General features: G+C 53.4%; 6 protein-coding genes across 6 annotated transcripts; 1 reads left to right on the plus strand and 5 right to left on the minus strand.

Annotated features, from left to right (window-relative positions):
- Positions 1-1,320: 1,320 nt before the first annotated feature.
- Positions 1,321-2,664, minus strand: MAA_04318 (acid phosphatase; the record flags this gene model as incomplete). The annotated part of the gene is made up of 2 exons (XM_007822316.1): positions 1,321-2,351; positions 2,427-2,664. The coding sequence occupies 2 exons, from the start codon at positions 2,662-2,664 to the stop codon at positions 1,321-1,323; spliced, it is 1,269 nt and encodes a 422-aa protein (XP_007820507.1).
- A 1,620-nt stretch (positions 2,665-4,284) lies between these two features.
- Positions 4,285-6,348, plus strand: MAA_04317 (multicopper oxidase; the record flags this gene model as incomplete). Its single annotated transcript, XM_007822315.1, has 1 exon — positions 4,285-6,348. One exon carries the CDS (start codon positions 4,285-4,287, stop codon positions 6,346-6,348), a length of 2,064 nt encoding a protein of 687 aa, XP_007820506.1.
- An 850-nt stretch (positions 6,349-7,198) lies between these two features.
- On the minus strand, positions 7,199-10,114 carry MAA_04316 (Zn(2)-C6 fungal-type DNA-binding domain protein; the record flags this gene model as incomplete). The annotated part of the gene is made up of 3 exons (XM_007822314.1): positions 7,199-8,073; positions 8,139-8,628; positions 9,137-10,114. The coding sequence occupies 3 exons, from the start codon at positions 10,112-10,114 to the stop codon at positions 7,199-7,201; spliced, it is 2,343 nt and encodes a 780-aa protein (XP_007820505.1).
- A 2,613-nt stretch (positions 10,115-12,727) lies between these two features.
- On the minus strand, positions 12,728-14,141 carry MAA_04315 (glycosyltransferase family 31; the record flags this gene model as incomplete). Its single annotated transcript, XM_007822313.1, has 2 exons — positions 12,728-13,528; positions 13,638-14,141. 2 exons carry the CDS (start codon positions 14,139-14,141, stop codon positions 12,728-12,730), a joined length of 1,305 nt encoding a protein of 434 aa, XP_007820504.1.
- Positions 14,142-14,932: 791 nt separating this feature from the next.
- On the minus strand, positions 14,933-16,801 carry MAA_04314 (Peptidase C19, ubiquitin carboxyl-terminal hydrolase 2; the record flags this gene model as incomplete). Its single annotated transcript, XM_007822312.1, has 1 exon — positions 14,933-16,801. One exon carries the CDS (start codon positions 16,799-16,801, stop codon positions 14,933-14,935), a length of 1,869 nt encoding a protein of 622 aa, XP_007820503.1.
- A 1,380-nt stretch (positions 16,802-18,181) lies between these two features.
- MAA_04313 (uncharacterized protein) lies at positions 18,182-19,177 on the minus strand (the record flags this gene model as incomplete). Its single annotated transcript, XM_007822311.1, has 1 exon — positions 18,182-19,177. One exon carries the CDS (start codon positions 19,175-19,177, stop codon positions 18,182-18,184), a length of 996 nt encoding a protein of 331 aa, XP_007820502.1.
- Between the last annotated feature and the right edge of the window lie 478 nt (positions 19,178-19,655).

The following is a 19,655-nucleotide window of genomic DNA, read 5'->3' on the forward strand; positions in this document are numbered from 1 at the left end:
CGAGGCGCAACCCATTCAGTGGCAGGCCAGGAACGGAAAGTGGCTGCCGCTGCGATCCACCACCCTGATCGACTTCACCCCACATTATCATTCTATCCCGGCTGGGTATTGACACCTCCCACCAGAGTCCACGATGGTACATCGATTGCATGTACGGCCCTGCATCACTGAGCTACCAACCTCCACGTGCTCGCTAATCCCCTGCTAAGGAGGACGGAGTCCCCGTCCAGCACGGAGTACTCCGTATCGGCGAAGCGATCTCCTCTACAAGAATATCAGGCCGGCTTGCGAGCACTGTAACTACATCAACTGGGGTTTGCGCTTCTCGCCAAGCCATGGAGTAGACCGACCCAGAGAGCAAAAGCCACCCGCATCACAGTAATCCACTGATGTGAACAGGCTCCGATACGCTCAAAAAGTCACTAAAGACATGTCTTTTCCCCCTCTCGTGCGGATTGGTTCTCTGTGCTCGCACCCGATGCCTGCATAAACATGGGCCGGAGCCAAACAAGTACAAATTCGGTAGCGAATGGGCTCACCCACGTGCTCTGCTTAAGAACACCTGACCACTGATTCGACCACCACTTTCTCCTCGTCGGTGTTGCTTTGAGCCAGGTGGAGGAGGCCGGCAGGGACGAACTGACGGCGTGCTGGGCCCAGGATCTCTGTGGGGACCGCTGTTCTCCTGCGAGACCAGGGAATCCCTGGAGCCCCGATGATCCTTTGTCCAGCTCGTTTGTGTCTTGACGCAGATGCGGCTTACTCCGCGCGCCTGTGGCTCCGGGCCGGCTTGGCTAGGCTGGCAACTGGCTGTCTGGGCAGAACTCATTGGCAGTAGTACAGAGCACTCCGTATAACTTTGTTCGTACCACACCAAGCAAACATACGGAGCACGGAGTAGGTATCGAGAAACTATTGGTGTTTTCCATGTTACAATGCGTATCACCAAGCCTCACTGTCACCACAAGTTCGGGTCCAAAGTGGAAAAAAGAGTGAGCCAGCCCGAGGATAGTAGTAAGAAGAGTAACTGCGATGATCATCGCAGGGCTGGGCCGCTGGGCCGTCAGCACACGCAGAGGGCCAACGATAACTTTTTGCTGGCCGCAGTTCTGTTCCAAGTCTGGCAGGTACGTGTAGCAGGGTCATCTATTTCTGTACAATACAGTATTGTCACTTTCTAAACGTTCTCTTTCTCAAGGTTCTCAATGAATCTAGTACTTGGCCATGATTCGGATTCATCCTTGATACTACAGCCCTCACATCTTTCCACCACCCAGTGCATTTCATCTATAGTAAAGTAATCGATGTTCATAAAATTTTTTATTCGCTCTCGGGCTCATACCCCTTAGGGGGATGCAGACCATCAGGGGTCTCAATTGTGTCTTCGTAATAAGTAGGAGCCTTGCTATTCTTCCAGGTGTCCTTGACAGACTGGAGAATAGGACGGCCGTTGTACGCCTTGTCGAGATCGAGGTTGGGCTTAGGAAAGATCTTGTTTCCGCCCTGGTCGTTATACTGACCAGCATACGAGTAGTTCCAGTACATGCTCTGGAGTTGTTCCTGTGATCTCCACTGGCGGAGCTTGTCACCAGTCTTATCCGCAACCATCTCGAAGACATTGGCACCGACATCCCATCGGCCAAGGGTGGGAAGGTCCCAATTTGCAGAGACAGTGGCAATCTCGGAATAATGATTGTAGAAGTTCTTGTCCTCAGTGCCCACGAGCTCCTTGGGAACAGCGTCACCCAGAAGGATACCCAGAATGTTGTTACGGGCGGCATACGACTCGTTCTCGTCCCAGGTGACCAGGACAAGGGTGTTTTGCATGAAGTTCTTGTCCTCGAGAAGGGGCTCAAGGAACTTGCGGCACCAGACACCAGCGACGGTGACGGAGGTGTCGTGACCATCGGAGGTCATGTTGGGTGTGATGAACATCCACTGGGGGAGCTTGTTATCCTTGAGGTCCTTGTGAAACATGGAGCGCGAGGTATCAATAAGAGACAGGTTCTTGATTTGCGACAACTTTTGCTCAGAGTGGGTAATGCTGTCGTGTAGAACAGCAGGGTTGTGCTTGCGGACGTAGTCGTTGGCGCCGTTCTTCTGGTTGCGGTAGGCGTTGCCCTCGAAGCCAGAGAAAGGCATGTCTTCCTGATAGTGACCCCACGAAATGCCCTTGGTGTCGAGGAGATCAATCACTGTGGAGATATTGCGAGGCGAGCGGGTGAAGGCGTCGTTCTCCATACCAAAGTAATCACCGGCAATGGAGGCCATGTAGTTGGGCTCAGAAGGGTGAGTAACGGCGAAGTAGTTGGATAGAGTAATACCCTTCTTGGTGAACCAGTTAAAGTTGGCTGTACTAAATATTAGACCTGCCGTTCCAATATCGGAGATTCTTCCTCTGAGAGGTGCCCTGGGAAATCACTTACGGTCACCAAAGGATTTGTCATAGTTCTGGTTCTCAAAGTAAATAATGGCAAGTCTGTCAAAGGCCTTGCCCTTCACATGGCTTGTAGGGCTGCTGGTCTTTGCCGTAGCAGCAGCCTTTGCAACATCGGCCGTGCCAGTAGCGGTATACCTGGTCTCCCAGCCGTCTTGAGACTTGCAGGGAGTAGCAGAGACGACGCTGGCGACAGCCAGGAAGCTTGCAGCAATTTGAAGCAACATGTCTGCTTCTTCAGTCTTTCGAACCTGAAGCACTTGGCTTGACAAACAATGAAGCAGGTAGCTGCCAGTTTACTCCGTAAAGGTCGATCGACATTCCAGGGCGGAGCGTTTACTTAAAGGAACTGGTTCTCACTCCAGCTGAGCGCAACGGTATGCTCCGATAAGGCACACAGTCACCCAATCTTCTTCGAGCGGGTACTGCTCCGTCGAATATGCATGGCCACACGGAGTACGGAGTCGAGCATTCTACATAATTCGTAGTTGCTGACTTGAACACTTTTAGTCTGGTGACGCCGGGCATGGCGGCAGGGTTGCTGGCCCACCTTGCTGAGTATGGTAGGTCCTAATGAAGTATGTACGAAGTAAGACTACGCCATTGCCGCACGGAGGAAGACTGCGAATGTACTCTGTGAGCACACAGCTTGGCACTCTATCCGTAGAGACCAATGTCGTCCAAATGCAGATCAATCGACCCTACGGGTACTGTGTAACGTCAGTAATATTACGTTCTCAACTGAACCCTCCCTGAGTACCGTCCGTACAACGCAGTACCTGGAATTTGTTTCCGAATCTGGATACCTAGGCGCGGTACCCCAGAATCCGGTTATTCATGCATCTCGGTCCACATCTCGGCCCCTCGTCGGCGGTGATTAGCATCTTGACTTTCCTGGAGCTACCAGAGTGTCTCGCAACATTGTACTAGTTCAAGAGTGACTAGGCCAAACAAGAGAGACATGCTGAGGCCACAAGAACTGATACCGAGCTTCTCAAGAAAGCCAAGTTGAGAAGCTGGTGACAGAATGGGACGACATCGGCACCTCAAGGCTGGCCATTTGTCGGGGTTCCAGTTCTCCGTACGTGGGGCCGAATTTTAACATGGAGCATCGTGGTCAAGGTTCACGGTTTTCCTGTAGCGGGAAGAGGGGAGTACTGCCCTTCCTCACATATCTTTGTTCCTTTGGCAACTTAAAGTTTAGCCGGGGAGAAGGACAATGCCGAAGCGTGCGGCCCTTGACGAGGTAGAGAGTGTGGCCACCAAGTTTTTGCGATGGTCACTCTATCGAGCAGGGGTTCCATGCACTGTCGCGTGCCGATTCATCCGTCTAAGACGGCCAATCGTCCATCGAATTGAGCACGTTGACGGACCATTTTATCTTGGTGACCTCTCCATCCAGCTCCAGTCCCCAGCTTGGTGGGGGTCTCAAGATTGGTGTTGATGCTACCCAATTGCATCTGACAGCTCCATCACGCGCGTCTTGCAACAACTTCCCTTGAGAATTCTTCTCGGTCGTCGGCCGTGGAATACAGCTGGGTACTTTCCATGCGACTACGGTTAACCAAGGTTATTAGTCCCGGCCGTACGGAGTACCTTGGCCGCCATCTTCTCGAACGAGGCCCTGGCTGTGGAATAAGCCGATTTATCGCTTACTGCATTGGTCGCCGGCGTCAACTGCAATATCGCTTGTGGTTCTGCAGCGCAGGTCCGCAGTTCGTCGTGGACCAGCGCGAGGTAGCTATGCGACTTGACCGCTGTCTGCCGTGATACAAAGTGAGAAACAATATTGGGAGGTGATTCACTGGTCTCTTGCAGTCTGGTGCTGGTGCGGTTCGTCCGACAGAATGTCCACGGGAGAAGATGTAGAGGCTCTTGAACAGACAGAGGAGCAGCCGTTTCTTGGGCAAGAGGCAGCGGGAGACAAGGAGGAAATTGAGGCAGGTGCGAGTTCACCCTTCTGGCTCGGAAACAGCCGAGCCTCACGGCTGCACGGATTTTGCAAATTAAGCCTCTTCATTTTCTTCCTCACCATCATCTTGGGATTAGTATCTGGAATTATACTGAGCTTCCCACCTAGGGGCACAAGAGACTCTCTTGATACTCGTCCCCACGACGACCAAGAAAAGGACCATCAAGACAAAGACCACACCGATGACTGGAAGCATGAAGACATTTCCGGCACGCCACGTCTGCGAGACACATCTGAATATGTGCTTTCGCCATCGTGGGATCGCAGTGCCGCTCCGGTCACGCGGGAATATCACTGGACAATATCAGATGCTGAATTGAATCCAGATGGAGTCTATCGATCTATGATTCTGGTCAATAATCAATATCCTGGTCCCTTGATAGAATGCAACGAATTCGATACCATCGTTGTCAACGTGGAAAATAAGGCGTCAAATTCTACATCAATTCACTTTCACGGACTCTTCCAGAATGGAACCAACTGGATGGATGGCACTGTCGGTGTCACGCAATGTCCCATTGCCCCCAACACAAACTTTACATACAAGTTTGTTGTCCGTGGACAATCCGGCACATATTGGTATCATGCCCACCATAGTGCTCAGGCATCGGATGGCTTGTTGGGCCCTGTCGTCATTCATTCACGGGATGAGCTTACACTGCAAGAGGTCGATTACGCGACGGACAGAGTCATCATGGTCCAGGATCATTACCACAACACAACGGCTGAGTTGTTAATGGATTATCTACAACCAGACAAGGAAAATGATGAGCCTGTCCCAGATAACGCGCTCATCAACGGTCGTGGCGTGCGAAATTGTGACGACTTTGACGGGTGGCATTGCGACAGCAGCAACACGTCTGAGCCGGTATTTGACCTGACTGCAGGCCAACGGCATCGTCTGCGATTCATCAACGTGGGAGCCTTTGCCGAATTCCAAATTCAGATTGACGAGCACCCATTTTATATCACAGAGGTTGATGGGACAGATGTTCATCCTTTAGCCTTCCATCGCCTCAACATATCACCTGGTCAACGCTACAGTGTCATCGTCGAAACCAACGTCACGACTGCTGATGCATATTGGCTGCGAGCCAGAATGGTCACGCACTGCTTCACTACCAAAAATGATCGATTACAGCCCGAAATCAGAGGCATATTGCGGTACATCTCATCGAGCTCAAAGCCCCTTACAGCCGATCCCGAAAGCAAGGACTGGTCGGAGACCGTCGAAACCATCTGTCGTGACCTCAACACATCAGCTCTACATCCAGTCCAGCACATCAGCCCTCCTCCTGCTGACGACTTTGTCGCCCTCAGAGCCAACTTCATGATTGGAGCCTGGCGTCTAGCTCGAGGTTTCTTTAACGAATCCACTTGGCATGCAAACGCCACCCACCCTTCTCTCCATCGATTTCTCGATGCCAAGCCGGAAGTGACCAGCCTCGAGGCACCATTAGCCATCAATGAGAAAGCATTCAACAAGGACAACGACTTTGTCCTTCAGACCAAGGGCATACGCACAGTCGACATCTCCATCAACAACTTTGACGACGGTGCACACCCTTTCCATCTCCACGGCCACAAGTTTTTCATCATTGCTCAAGCTAGGAGCGGATATCCCCCTACATCAGCGACGCTGGACAAATACCTCCAACAACACGGTGGCATGCCAGAGAACCCCCTTCGCCGGGACACTGTCACCGTGGAAGCCTACTCCTGGGTCATAATCCGCGTTGTCCTCGACAACCCTGGCATTTGGGCGCTTCACTGCCACAATACGTGGCACTCCGAATCGGGCATGGTGATGCAGTTACTTGTACAAAGCGAAGTAGTAAGTGAATGGAAAGTTGACCCCCAGCATAGAGCAATGTGTGAATTTGAAGGCGTCATGTCTGGTATGAGGCCAGATGATAGCATTTGGTTTGGCAGCTTTTAGGCTTTTTGCTGCATATTGCTTAAGCGGTGGTTATTGTTTGTGCTGCACTGATTTTGGACACCAAAGGTGGGACGGAGTTTATATCATCAAAAATGGTTAAGGATGTGTATTTATAGATATTCATGGCAGAAAATTCGGCGTTGGGTTCGAATATGGGTTAAACAGTTACCTTTCTAGACAATACAGAGTACAAAGTGCCTGCTTCTCCAGGGTGCTGTTCAATCTCATCAAGGTCACGTCCTTTAGTTTTGTCGTATCCATCATGTTCACAAAAAGCTGAAAATTAAAATGTACGTCGAGTGACCCCGATACTGATCAAGTATTCTATCTATTCTCTAAGTCTCCATCAGCCAAATGTTTGGCATTAATAATTCTTCTATCCATATCGTACCTTTCCTTTATTTAGTTGAGCCTCAAAGTAAACAACACACCCGAATTCCCATTTGTTACAAAATGAAATTTTCTCTTTTGAAGGCGAGACATCCCATCTCCAGTCCCCATTTCCTGTGCACCGACAGTATGAGGTTGTAATAATACAACAGCGGACGTAGTAAACCAACAAGGCAATGGTTACTCGAAACGCCGGGGCTTGTGAAATATGCTGACGAAGTAGAAGTTGCGGTACTAAAAGAAATACAGGATTGATCAAGATGACGCAAGCGCAGTTTCGCTTTCGAGCCCAACGCCGTGAATAAACATGGGAAACACTTTTTATAAACCTTCGCAATGCTTTCCAGATGCTGTGTAAAATCAAAAAGAACAGATGAAAGAAACGCCGAGAGGAATGCTTGTATGCTGAATTATATGGTATGTGTGGCGAATGTATTCATTACCAACTCTCCTCTATGCCTTAACCGGTTCTCCGTGCAACGTTGACCCCGGGGTTGACAAAGGCTCGGGACGCAATATCACTGAATCGACGCACCACATTAGTAGTGCCACCAGTAACTTGTGCTTCGTCCAAGATGAATTTCGATGCGACTGCAAGTCGATTCTTTGGATCAGTCTCATCGGCGTATTGGGGGGTATTTCCATAGCTGGGACCGTAATACGGTGCAAGTTCGCGAACGACGGCTATAGAATAAAGCACATCACGATTTTCTCTCCCATCCAACAAGTGCCTCATTCTACTCAGTGCGTCCTCTCTGGCCTTGAGGGCCTGATGCGAACCAGGCAAGTCTTGCTTTCGAACAAACTCCGCCAGACTATACCAAAAGTCGAACTGACGAGTACGTTGGGTATCTGGGTCTTGCAGCGGTGGTGCGAGAGGGTTGGTGACTAGATATTCACCGCAAAGCAAGGCTTCAACCACGCGCAGGCGGTTTCTTGCTTCCGTGGCATCGCCCTCCGGTGGCATGTTCGCACGGTTTGCCTGATTTGTTGCATCAGGTATCCGATACGCAGTGCAAGCAAGCTCCCACACGATTCTTGTCTCCAACACTCCGGAATAAGCCATCTGAGAATGGTCATTCGCTCTAACAGCTTCCAAGATTTTGAGAAAGGTCGCCATGTGCTCGATAAGATTGGCGTCTCTGGGGAAGGACATCTTGCCATTATCCACAAAATAATACCATGTCGTCTCCAGAAAAGCGCTTAATCCACCAGCATACATCTCATGATACACTTTTGTGATTTCGTTAAAAGTCTCCTCGGTATGGCTTATCTGTTGCGGGGGAGGGGGCGGACCGAGCGAATCGATTATTTCGTTGATCTTCATCTTCTTAGCTACGAAGCAGTCAGTTGGCATACCCGCAGCAAGGATCTGAAAACTGTGTGGCATATTTACATACGTGTCGCGTGATGGCTGCTGTCCACGGCTGTCAATGTCTTGTAGTCGTATGGCTTGATGTCAGGGCCAGTCGGGGGTGGCAAGTGCCTACTAGCTGGATCAATCGGAGTCGCAAAATCAAACCCAGGCTCCTGTTTGATAGTTGGCGTTCCGCTGGCGGAAGCAGGCGAGTTGTAATTGGACGAAACGGTGTGTGCCACCGAGGACGAGGAAAGTGTTGACGGTGGGGATGTGGTTGAATAGGAACTTGCAAGCATCGACGGCTGGCTACCGTATGGGTTCGTAGTCGCAGGCAGGTGGCCGATTCCAGCACTCGAATGGGCTGGAACTGAAGGAGAAACAGATGACGATGCCACTGGCTGACTTGTTGGAGCAGGTTGAATGTGAGAATTAGGCTGTGCACCTGGTTGCTGTCGGAAGATGGGGTCGTAGCCTAAACACTCTCGTTTCGACTTTTTGCAATTATTGCAGGTGGGGTGTGTCTCGTCACACTATAGTTCCAACAGTTTTATCAGTGCGTTAGCAAATGAATTAGACATCGACATTGGCGCCCAGATTGGCGAATTGAGAGAAATGGTTTTGTGATGGAGGGGGAACATGTTGTGCAAGAGGTCAGACAATAAGAGAGCTCCCTGACCCACTTTGCGCAGCGGATTAACTTTTGGAGCTCCCTCCGCATCGGAGCAAGGTCAGACATAAAATCTGACTAGTGCTACCGCGACGAGGATTGATGGCAACTGATGGGAGCAGCTGCAAGGATTGGATTGAAGCTAGAAGATATAAAACTATAATGGAGGGGAAATAGAATCGTAAACGAAACAAGTGGACTGTTGAATACCTTTATTCTACGCTTGCGACATGTTAGACAACCCGTTTTGGTTCGACGTTTGATTTCCTGTAAAGCATCGAGTCAGTCCAACTATCGAGTCCAACACAGATTCCGGGAGAGCCGTTGATCAGAATTGACGCATATTCACTCCTCAATGTCTATAAACGTACCTTTTTTGGGCCTCTGCTGCCAAGAATCCTGGGGTCGTGAGGTAGGGGGTAACGAGGTACAGAATCTGAAGGCAGCCCGTAATTTGAGGGTACGGACATGGTGTGGTGAGGGGGGTAGATTGTTGGACCACTAGATGTAGAAGTCAAAGAAGGATTCATGCTTATTGACATGGCATGATGTGGCATTTGTGGTTGGCCAGGCCTTTGCTGAGGGAGTGAATCGATCGTTCGCATACTCGGCAAAGACAATGTGTTGCCGCTTGGGACTGGGCTGACTCTATAACTCTCGGACGGATGTGATACTGTCGTACTCGTAGGGTAGGATGGATATTGTACAGTCGAGATGCCAGTAGGTGAGGCGTAGCCAGAGGTGACGGGAGGGCTAGCGGCAGCCAGGTGCGAAGACGTCGATACCGCGGCTGTGGTAGTCGAATAGCTCACGGGAAGCCCATTGTGGGCCGTCAGAACGGGTCTGTAGCTGTTCATATCTGAGTCGGCCTCGGACGCCTCACTGCGACCGTTCTGCTGAGATGGCGAGGCAGAGGCAGGAGCAGGAGCAGGAGCGGCGGCAAGAGTAGCAGGCAATTTGGACGGCGATAACGAGGTCAGTACGGCAGGCTTTGAGTCGATACTTGAGGCCGGTGCCGGGCCTGCAGTCGGACTTGGAAGTGTAGCGGCAGTCGTCGTCGTGGGCGTAGTCGAAATCGTCAACTCTGCAGGTACTGAAGGGGACTGAGAAGGAGATATTGGCTTCGATGGAGGGCTTTGAACGGCACTTGAGCTTGCCAGAGCAGCTGTAGCAGCCACAGAAGCAACAGCAGCGGTACCGGGCGTGGCGATATCAGGATTGGGACAAGGACTTGAGGTGGTGGTGGTGGTAGCACCAGAGGTCGCAGCATTGCCAGGAGCTGCTGGAGCTGGATCAGAGCCAACACCAGCACCGGCGTCCTGAGCCATGCTCTTGTCGTCCGTAGACATGGCCTCTTGGGGGAGTGTTTTTTAATTGGAAAATTTATGGAGCTTATCGGACGACATGGGAAGCTCAACAGCGGGTAGCAGCAGACGAAATTCAAAAGGGTACAACGGCCCAGTAAAAGGACGGCCTTGGTTGACCGCAGCCGTCACACAAGGGGCGTCCAGATGGCAAGATTGGGCGTGAAGAAGTCCACAATTGACTTTGACGGGATCCGGATAGACAGCGCGAGACACGCCCTGACTAGGGTTGGGAGAGGAAGCCTTGCTCAACCGTGGTCGGCCAGGCCTTGCCGCCTTGCTTTTGCGCGCCGGCCCAGAGATCTAGTACAGGGGTGCCACTGCGGTGGACAAAGAACAATAATTAAAAGGGAAGAGAGATGGAAAAGGATCGTCTCGTCTGGATGCTCATGAATTCCAGGTCCGGGCGACAGTCGGGGTAGCTGGCTGGGGCGCCCCAGTTGAAAGCGTTGAAGCAATCCCCAATTTCGAGTTATGCGGAATAGGTTCAAAAAGGCTGACCCAGACTACTAAGTACATTCTCAAGTTGTAGTTACATGCGCCCGCGGGAAGACTGGAGCTTGAGAGGTACAAGGTACAAGGCTCCCAGGGCTCCATGCATGTGTCCACTGGTGCAGAGAACGGCTGCCGCTTGTGTCTGTACATCGTTACTGGAAATGTGCCAGCAGCCTGTCGCTCCTTGCAAAAGCGAGAGAAAAAATTAACTGAAAAAATGTGGCGGTGCATGGCCAAGATGAGGCTTGTACATGCATGGGCTTAGGTGCCGCCGGTGACAGCTGAGAGCATTGTGGCTGATGCTTGAACTGTTGGCTGGGATAGAGAGAGACCAGGGCTCAACATTGTACATACTACATCAGCAGCCATAGTATTCCCAACCCGTCGCCCTATCACCAATGCCACTCGGCCAGTCTTTCCAACATTTATATCACTTGATCACATCATCCAACTGGTATAGTTGCCACGTAGACCTCACATGAATACGAGTCAGTATATCCCATCGTCATCGGACCCACGCTTCAAGACTCTGTACCAGCAAAAGCTAATATCGCGAACTCTGTCAGCTCAAGCCCCCTATCATAACCAGCCCTGGCTAAACCTTGTGCACGGAGACATTTCATATCCCATTACGGCCCAGTCACGAGTGGGAACTAGTAATAAGGCATATGGCACATGCCCATATTCCCTGCCAGGCGTCACTTCGGCCCTGCCGCTGTGGGGAAGACAGGCGAAAGGAGGCAAAAGAACGGCCAAACCCAACAGAGCATGTTTTACGGAGCAATTCGTACAGTGAGCAGAGTCGAGGCTGCTGAATCTACAGGAAAACCCCTTTCCTATGTACAGCCACTTGGAGCCCACCAGACGGAAGCACTAGCAGAATCCCCGCGTGACTCCTCAATTATACATGCGTGCTTAAGCGAGGCCAGCCGCAGGTCGTCGGCAGCAGTCTTTGCCGTACGGAGTACAGAATACTCTATTTTCTTTGGACGACGGGCGAGTGGCGCCGCTTGGTTCCGACCCTGGGGGGATGACGGCGGATGGATCCCTCGACTCCTGTGCTCCACGGAGCACCCAGGTACAAATTCGGTCAAGGACATCCAGAAAGATTGAAAGTCGGATACGCCAGGGTTGGCTACCCGGAACCATGAGGTTGGAAAACACAAAACGACGTCTGCTGGCAGCAACATGCTCCATTCCGTGCGAATGTTGCTTTGACGCGTATTCGGTCGTTGGCCTTTCCCTTCATCTCCGACGCTATCGATCTATCACAATCCATCAGCCCGTGCTCATCTGACTTGACCGACTCGCAGCTGTCTTAAGGTGACGCCCATGGGTGCGATAACGGGACTCGCGCACCGAACGTTACACGAGCTCCTCTTTTTTATTCATGCGCACGCGATAAAAAGCTCGCCGTACCCCTGAGAACCGACGGACACCCAGCTCGGGTTGGTTGAACTGCAACATCAGTTGGTGTCCGGTGCATTGTAAAGCACAATACGAATCCGACAATCGATGCCGACAACCAACAGCTCGCAAATCGGGCTCAATTGCCGGGGGAGAAATCTGGATCGCCATGCGCGTCAATCTTTAATTTGTACGGAGTACTCCGTAGGCGAGCGAGAACCACGCGCGACCCGTGTCGTGCGGCTTGCTCGCTCGCTCGCTGCCTACGGAGTATCCATCCAATAATTACCCCATACGGTGGGTGTAATACTATTAGGTAGTAGAAGTACTATACTCCGTAAGTAGGTAATAATCACGAGCTCGACCGAGGACGTGGTCCGGAGGAACCACAGGTGGGCTTGGCTATGTATATGTATGTATGTATGTATGTAACTCATTTTCCATACAGACAGTACTGAGCATTCCGACCTTTTCGACCTTGTGTGGTCAGACACGGGTAACGCTGTGCCCTGTAAAATAGCCTGACATTGGCTATTGCATTAGACTGACATTATCATGCACAGTTGTATTATTCCCATTTCTAAATCACACCGGTCCAACACCCAACGATGCACGCTTTACTATAGTATCCAATATTCGACACAGCTGGGAATCGCGCCATGGCTGGCAAAACCACCAGCTCAAGCAAAGTTGCCCTCAGCCCACAGGAGAGCATTTTCGAAAAGCAGATTTCGCCGCCGACAGATTAATTCCAGATACCTCACCGGCGCTGTTCCGTGGTCCAACAATGAGCCACGGACTCGCACGACATTGGTGACGTTGCGAATCATATGTCCACGCCAGGCACCAGCCTTTACATTTACGCTGGCAATCTTGTGCCTTCTTGATGCCTTGCCAGACCTTGATCTCTTCCTCACCAGGCCCAACATGGTCTCCCCCTCTCATAACTGAGTTTTCAAACGACTCCAGAGGTGTCTGGCCAAACAACTCCCACAGCTGGCCCCAAAGCACCGGCTTTCTCACCCTGCCCAATGTCGTGCCCGCATGGACCATGGCACCAGGTTTCCGGAGCCCGTGGAAGGAAACAATGGGCGAGCAGACACGATCTTCCCGAATCCTTGCCATGTCAGGTGCCTCCCCGTTAAAATAGTGACTGTATCGCTCGTCGATGTAAACGCCAATCCTCTGTAGCGTCGTTGCCACCAGTCTATCACCCCATGTCTCGTCCAACGAGCGAACGTAGGCTTCTCGCACGATGTCTGGCCTGTTAAAGAGTATCCTCATGGCCTCGCCGGAAATAATGACGGCTGATCCGCCGTGAGCAAATCGCGCCCTGTAATCCCCCACCGCGTTGCCCACATACTGCGGTTTCGAAGGGTCCAAGTGACTGAGCAGCAGCTCCAGGGACTCCTTGACCACGAATGTGTCGTCATCCAGGATAAGGTACCACTTCTTGTGCGGCATCCTCTTGTACGATAGTTCCATGCCCATGATGAACTGCAGAAAATAGTTAGTTAGAGAGCTCCCTCTTCCCTTAACCCGCCACCTGCCATTTTATCAACCCCCCCAAACCCAACGACATGGTACAGAATCTCGAAGCACTCACCTTCAACGCATCGAGCTCCCAGCCAAACTTTGCCCCCAGCTCGCCGGCCCTGACCTCATCGCCGGCCCCCACCGCGGCGCTCAAGCTCCTGTACTTGCCGAAGCGCACATGGTCCGCGAACTCGGCCACCCTCTCGTCCCGCATCACCAGCCCGACGGCATCTACAACCGCCGCGCCCAAGTCCCCCCCCGCGGTGCCGTTGGCCGCCTCCCAGTCCCCCACGACCAGGTAATCCCTCCCCTCGTCGCCCAGCACGCCGCCCTTGACCGCAAACGCGCCCAGCTGCTCCCGGACGCGGTGCCTCGTCCCGTACCCCGTCTTGATCAGACACCCCACCTCGCTCGCCAGGTGCACCGGATGCCGCGCTCGCTCGCGAAGCCACGCATCCCTATCGCCCGGCCGCAGCGCCGACCCAAGACGCGCCGAGTTGAACACCACCGCCAGCACGGCAGGCGAGTCCGGGGGCAGGGCGACAAAGAGCACGGTCAGCACCACGAGGGCCATGACGGCCAGGGGCCCAAGGCGACTCCGTCGACGGACAGGCATACCTGACGGGGGCTGGGTTTGGAAAAAAAAAAAAAAAAAAGGCTGGCAAAAGGGAAAGAAGAAAAAAAGACGCAGGTCAAATGGGCAACGAGATCATCCTGGCTCCTGGCGGCCACGAAAAGGAAAAAAAAGAGCTGGTTTCTAGCAGCCAGCCCCAGAATCTCTCTCCGTCTGTCTCAAGTTCGATGTAATGTATTGTGATACAGGCAAGTTTTTTGGGCGGCGCGTCCTCCCCCGTCAGGGGAGTGGCAGTATCCACCCGCAGAACTAGTACCTCCATGCCGTAATTAAACACTTACCCGTTGGCAATTGAGTGGACTACATGTAGCCACTTATCCACTTCATCGCTGACGAGTATTTTGTTTCAATGTTCGTTTCTTTTTGCCCCAACACCCAACAGCGTCGATCAAGCATCATGACAAAAGAACATGGAAAATGCTATTGTATTGTATTTTTTTTTTTTTTAAAAGCCATTGTTCTATTCTTGTCCAGATAAATTCGTATATACACGCCACTACCAAGGATTTAATTCCCCATGCCTTCTTTTCTTTTTCCTTTTCTTGAAACTACTAAAAAAAAAAGGAATTGAGAAACCAGACGCCCGTTCCATGCACATGTATGTATGTATACTAAAACAACAACGCCAGCGTGGGCCCTGACGGTTGACGAGGCCACGTGCTATATACAAGACCATGCATGTACTATGCACATTTCCCCCGGTTCCCCTCCCCAACAACACAGGGCGGGATTCACCTCTCTAGCTCGTAAAACAATAAATACACCTCCCTCTGCATGCTGAGGACCTCATTGGTCTTGGCCTCGCGGACCTTTTCGTCGCTCACGCGCCACCACTTGTCGGCAGCTGGCTTCCGGCGCTTCGGCCTCTTCGGGATCCCATTGGAGGGGAGTTTCCTGAGGTCCGGGGTCTTGGAGGACGCCAGCTTTGAGAGGGCCGACTTGGTCGAGGCCGCGACGGAGCGGAGGCTGGAGGTGTCGGTGTCCTTTTCCCTCGGGGTGCCGGCGGACGAGCCGGGGGAGGAGGAGGTGCTGGGTTCGGCTGGGACGCTGCGAGGCGGCGCGGCCATGGACACCAGCGACGGCGTGGACGAGTTGGTCGCCGGGGACGGCGAGAGCAGGTCGGGTGTTGAGATGGCCGGGCTGAGCGTCGGGCGGGCGGCCATCTCGGGCGTGGACGCGGGCGTGGGCGTCCTGCTGTAGACGTCGGACTGCTGGAAGGTGTTTGTGTTGTGGTACGGCGAGGGCTGGTTCTGCCGCCTAAAGGCCTCGTAGTGGCCGCTGTTGTGGCCGCCGCGATGCGTCACGGTGCCGAGGAGCTTGTACTTGTGCTGGTCCGCCAGGCCTCCCAGCGGCAGCTCCTCGGGAAACGCCACCTTGGCCGAGTTCTTCTGCGTCATTTGACCGATGCCGTAGATGGACCGTGACAGGTGGATGGCCAGGATTTTGGGAAAGATGGACATGCGCGTCGTTTTTGCTATCCTGCGCTTTGGCGCATAACGAATGTCGCCTAGGTCTACGCCCTCGGGGGGCTGTTCGGGATCCGTGTCAATGGCCGCTTGCAGCTTGTCGATGCTCTCCTTGGCCTGGGCTATAAAGCTCTCCGAGTTGGATCGGGCTACTTCGTGCTCCAGGTTGGCTTTGACGTGCATCAGCCGACACATTTCGCACTTGAAGTCGTCAATGTACTCCGTCTTGAAGATGCCGTCGAAGCACGAGTTTAGTGATGTCGACGAGACCTGCGGAACGGCGAGGGTCAAGGTGCAAAACGTCTCCTCCCTGGGCTTCGTCTTGTACCTGCACGTCTGGCACTCCAGATGCGACTCGTATTTGCCTTCCATGGGGAACCCTTCTTCCAACTCCAGCGGGATTTGCAGCTGTATTTGGGGACCAGGTGCCTCTTGCGAGCTCGGCGAACGTGCCCCAGACTCGCCATCATCGTTCCCATTGACGTCGTTTGCGCCGCCATTGGTTGCATTCTCGTCTTGGTCCTGGGCGCCGCCATCGAGGGGGCTATCCGTGCCACTCGTAGCCGCGCGCAACAGCCCGTTCTTGCGCGCGTGAAACCTCGCCCGCTGGCCGGCGTGGTACTCATCCTTGAGACGCTCTGCGACAATTTGTAGAAATTCCTGCGCGTCCTGCTGCTGCCTGCTGATGCGCTGCTTGAAGGCAACCTCGAGAACCTTGACAAAGGGGAAGGGTGACACCGACTTCTTGTAGATGGGCCGCTCGTTGAGGGCATCCAGCATCTCCTTCAGACCCTGGGTGACAAGGCCGTCCTGCAGGCCCTGCAGCCTCCACTGCTCCAGCCTGGCGGTGCCCTCGGGTTGCACGAGATTGGCGTACACGGCGGCATCTTCGATGCGGCGGCGGTGGGTTTCGCGGATGAGATAGACGCGGAGGTCGCCAAGGCCGGCGAGGGCCTGGAGGACAGAGTTGATGAAGCAGTCGTTGGCCTGGTTCCGCAGACCTACGACGGTCTTCTTCTTGGGGCTCGATTCATGGTCGATGGTGAAGTTGGGCCCGAAGACGTAGATGAGGGCAACGGCGGCGAGAGAAGCTCCGGCAGCATACGATACGACCGTCGACGACTTGTCGGGCATGGTTCGCAGGTAGGCGGCGGGAGCCCGGGGTGGCAGCTGTTGGTGTGCGCGCGCCTCGTTTGTGCTCTTTTCAATCGGAGTTTCGGATTCCTCGGCTTAGGGATGTATGTAGTAGACTGCACGGCCGGGGCGAAGGCTTGGTGGAAGGTTTTGAAAAAAAGAAAATCAAGAAGAAAAAAAGACGAAACAAGCAATGCCCAATGTCATGTGCCGCTCAAAACAAGAAGAGTCGCCAAGTGCAAAATTAGGTCTGCGAGGGGGTCGTCGACGTTGGATGCAGATTCATGGCGCGGCGCAAACCGGAGAGTTTTTTTATTGTGCTGCCTAGAACCACTCGATGACGGAGGAGCGAGCCGAGGAGAGGAAGAGGAACAGAAAGGTGAGCGCCAGAGAAGAATGGACGATGGTTGGACGCCTCCGATCCAACTGGACATGGACAGGACACGGCTCCAAGGCTGGGGGTTGACGGGGTTGACGGGTGTGGAGATGAGGCCGAAGATATTGACTTGACTTGAATCTGAACTCGGTCGACGTGGCCATGCTCGGTAAGCAGGCCTCTAGTTAGTACTACTACTACTAGTACTTAAGTAGCAGTACATGTAGCGGATGGCTCGACGAGGGGATGAGGTCAATCGAGGTCCTCCGCCCTGAGCCAGGTGGAGAGACGGCTTTGTTTGGCGAGAGGCTTTCTGCTCGTCCCGACGCAGCGGGTCAAGCGTCCATGTTGGCGCTCACTTTTTCTCACGTCCGCGTGGCCGTGGTCCATTTCTCCATTCGGAGAACCACATAACTTCTCCGTACTAGTACTACTAGTTACTCCGTACGCCGTATTGTCGAAGTGATATACTACTCCGTACTGCATAAAGTAATAAACAATGTTCCAGATCTTCTAGAAAACAAAGGCCGCATCCTGCCACACCCACAACGCCTGCCCGCGCCACCTGCACACGCCCATTGGCTCAGCCGTGATGCAAACCACCTAGTCGACGGCTCAAGATGGCGCTGCTCCTCCGGACTTTGTTCTTCTCGACACACGCCGACTTGGCGGGGTAAGCAGTGCATAACTTGGCCGACTGGTCTGTCACCCATCGCCGTCTGTCGAGATGCGGCTGCGCGACCCCCCCACTGTCCGCATATCAACATCGACCACCGATCGACCGACCGACGGTTGAACAGTGCGTTGCATAGGTCGACATGGTTTAAATTAGTAGACTATGTTGCGCGTGACGTGACATGCTGCCTTTGCCTCTGGGCCCAACCATGGCGCATGCCCGTCTATACACGCTATATTGTAGTACTATATCCATCGGGCATGAGCATCCAAACCACCACCTCAGAGCCAAACACATGCACTATATACTCCAGCTTCGTCGTCCCCCGTCAACTCACCCTGTCTCCCTTCCACTCCCACAACGTGCCATCCAAAGCCCCCCTCCTCACCCACTCTGTGACCAGCTCCTCATCACTCTCGTCCCCGTAAAACGGCCTCGGAACCTCGTACGTTTCCACCTCCATCTTTGCCTCAGGATCAACCTCTTTCCACCTTGTCGTTCTCACTGTCCCAATCTTGTACGCCGCATCCAAGAGTACAATGCGAATCTTCCTCCCCAGCCGCGGGTCGTCCCTGGGCAGCTTGTGAAAATACTCATCCTTGATGTCCGCCGCGTCCACCCTCTGCGGCTGCGCCAGCACCACGTGCCTCAGGTCCGGGAGCGTAGCTATATCCCACCAAAGCCAGTGATTGTCAAGCGGCACCCCAAACAGCGTGAGGCGCCTGAGGTCTGGCCATAGGCGCCATACGTCGGTGTGTGCATCGGGCACGCTCAGGGCTGGGTATTCCGCCAGACACGTGAACTCCTCCACCTTGGTGAGCTGTTCGAAGCCCTCGCGCAGCGTCCTCCGCACGTTGAGATGGTCGTCGAGAGGGTCGAGGCTGGCAAAGGGCATGTGGACGACGAGCCGGCGGAGGGAGTCGCACACTTCGCAGAAGAGCTCGCGCACCCATTCGGCCGTGGGCTGGTCGTCGAGCGAAGGCCCAAACGGCGCCAGGTAGAGAGATGTGATGTTCCGGAGTGACAGGACAGGCGGCAGGGTCGGCACCAGGCGCGGGATGCAGAGGAGATAGGTGGCGAGACGCTGGCTGGAGTCGATGTGTACGCAATGCTGGCGGAGGAGTCGCGAGGCGTGGGTGTAGGTGGCGCGGCAGACGGTGGTGAAGGAGACAAAGGTCTTGGTGGACGGGTGTTTTGGGGGGAGAATCATGTGCGGCGTGCATGGGAGTAGACAGTCGATGATGTGCAAAATGAGCTCCGGCGGCAGACTTGCGTGCTGCACCTCGATGGCGGAGGTTGGAGGAGCTTCAGCCACGGGCTCCATGACATGAAGCATAGACGGCTAGCATCGACATCAATCTCATTTTTGCTCAAGTGCTCCTGTGGGGAAGAGATGCCGCTCGGTTGGGGCGGGTCACCGAGTCGAAAACCCCCGACCGAGAATGCGATTATCTTCGCTTGCTCAGCATACTTGATTGATGCGAGTGAAGGAGTCTATTGTCTGTCAACTTGGGTGAAGTGAGTTGGCGGGCTGGGCGTTTAAGATACACAGTGTGGAATGAGCTGAGGTAATCCATCCAGCGCACTGTGCACTGTCTCAGTCAGACCCTGGTCCTCCACGATTCGTAATTCCATCGCCGAACTGAACGTCAAGCAGAAAACAATCCCCTTCACAGGTAAATCCTCGCATAATTGGTATCTGAAGCTTCTATACTAAACACAACCTACCCCTTACTACGTACCATCGATGATGCAACTGGGCAACCAGGGAACAAGAATATCCGCCCAATTTGCTCACTTGC

Source organism: Metarhizium robertsii, assembly GCF_000187425.2.
Source record: "Metarhizium robertsii ARSEF 23 chromosome Unknown MAA_Scf_5, whole genome shotgun sequence".
Lineage (NCBI taxonomy): Eukaryota > Fungi > Ascomycota > Sordariomycetes > Hypocreales > Clavicipitaceae > Metarhizium > Metarhizium robertsii.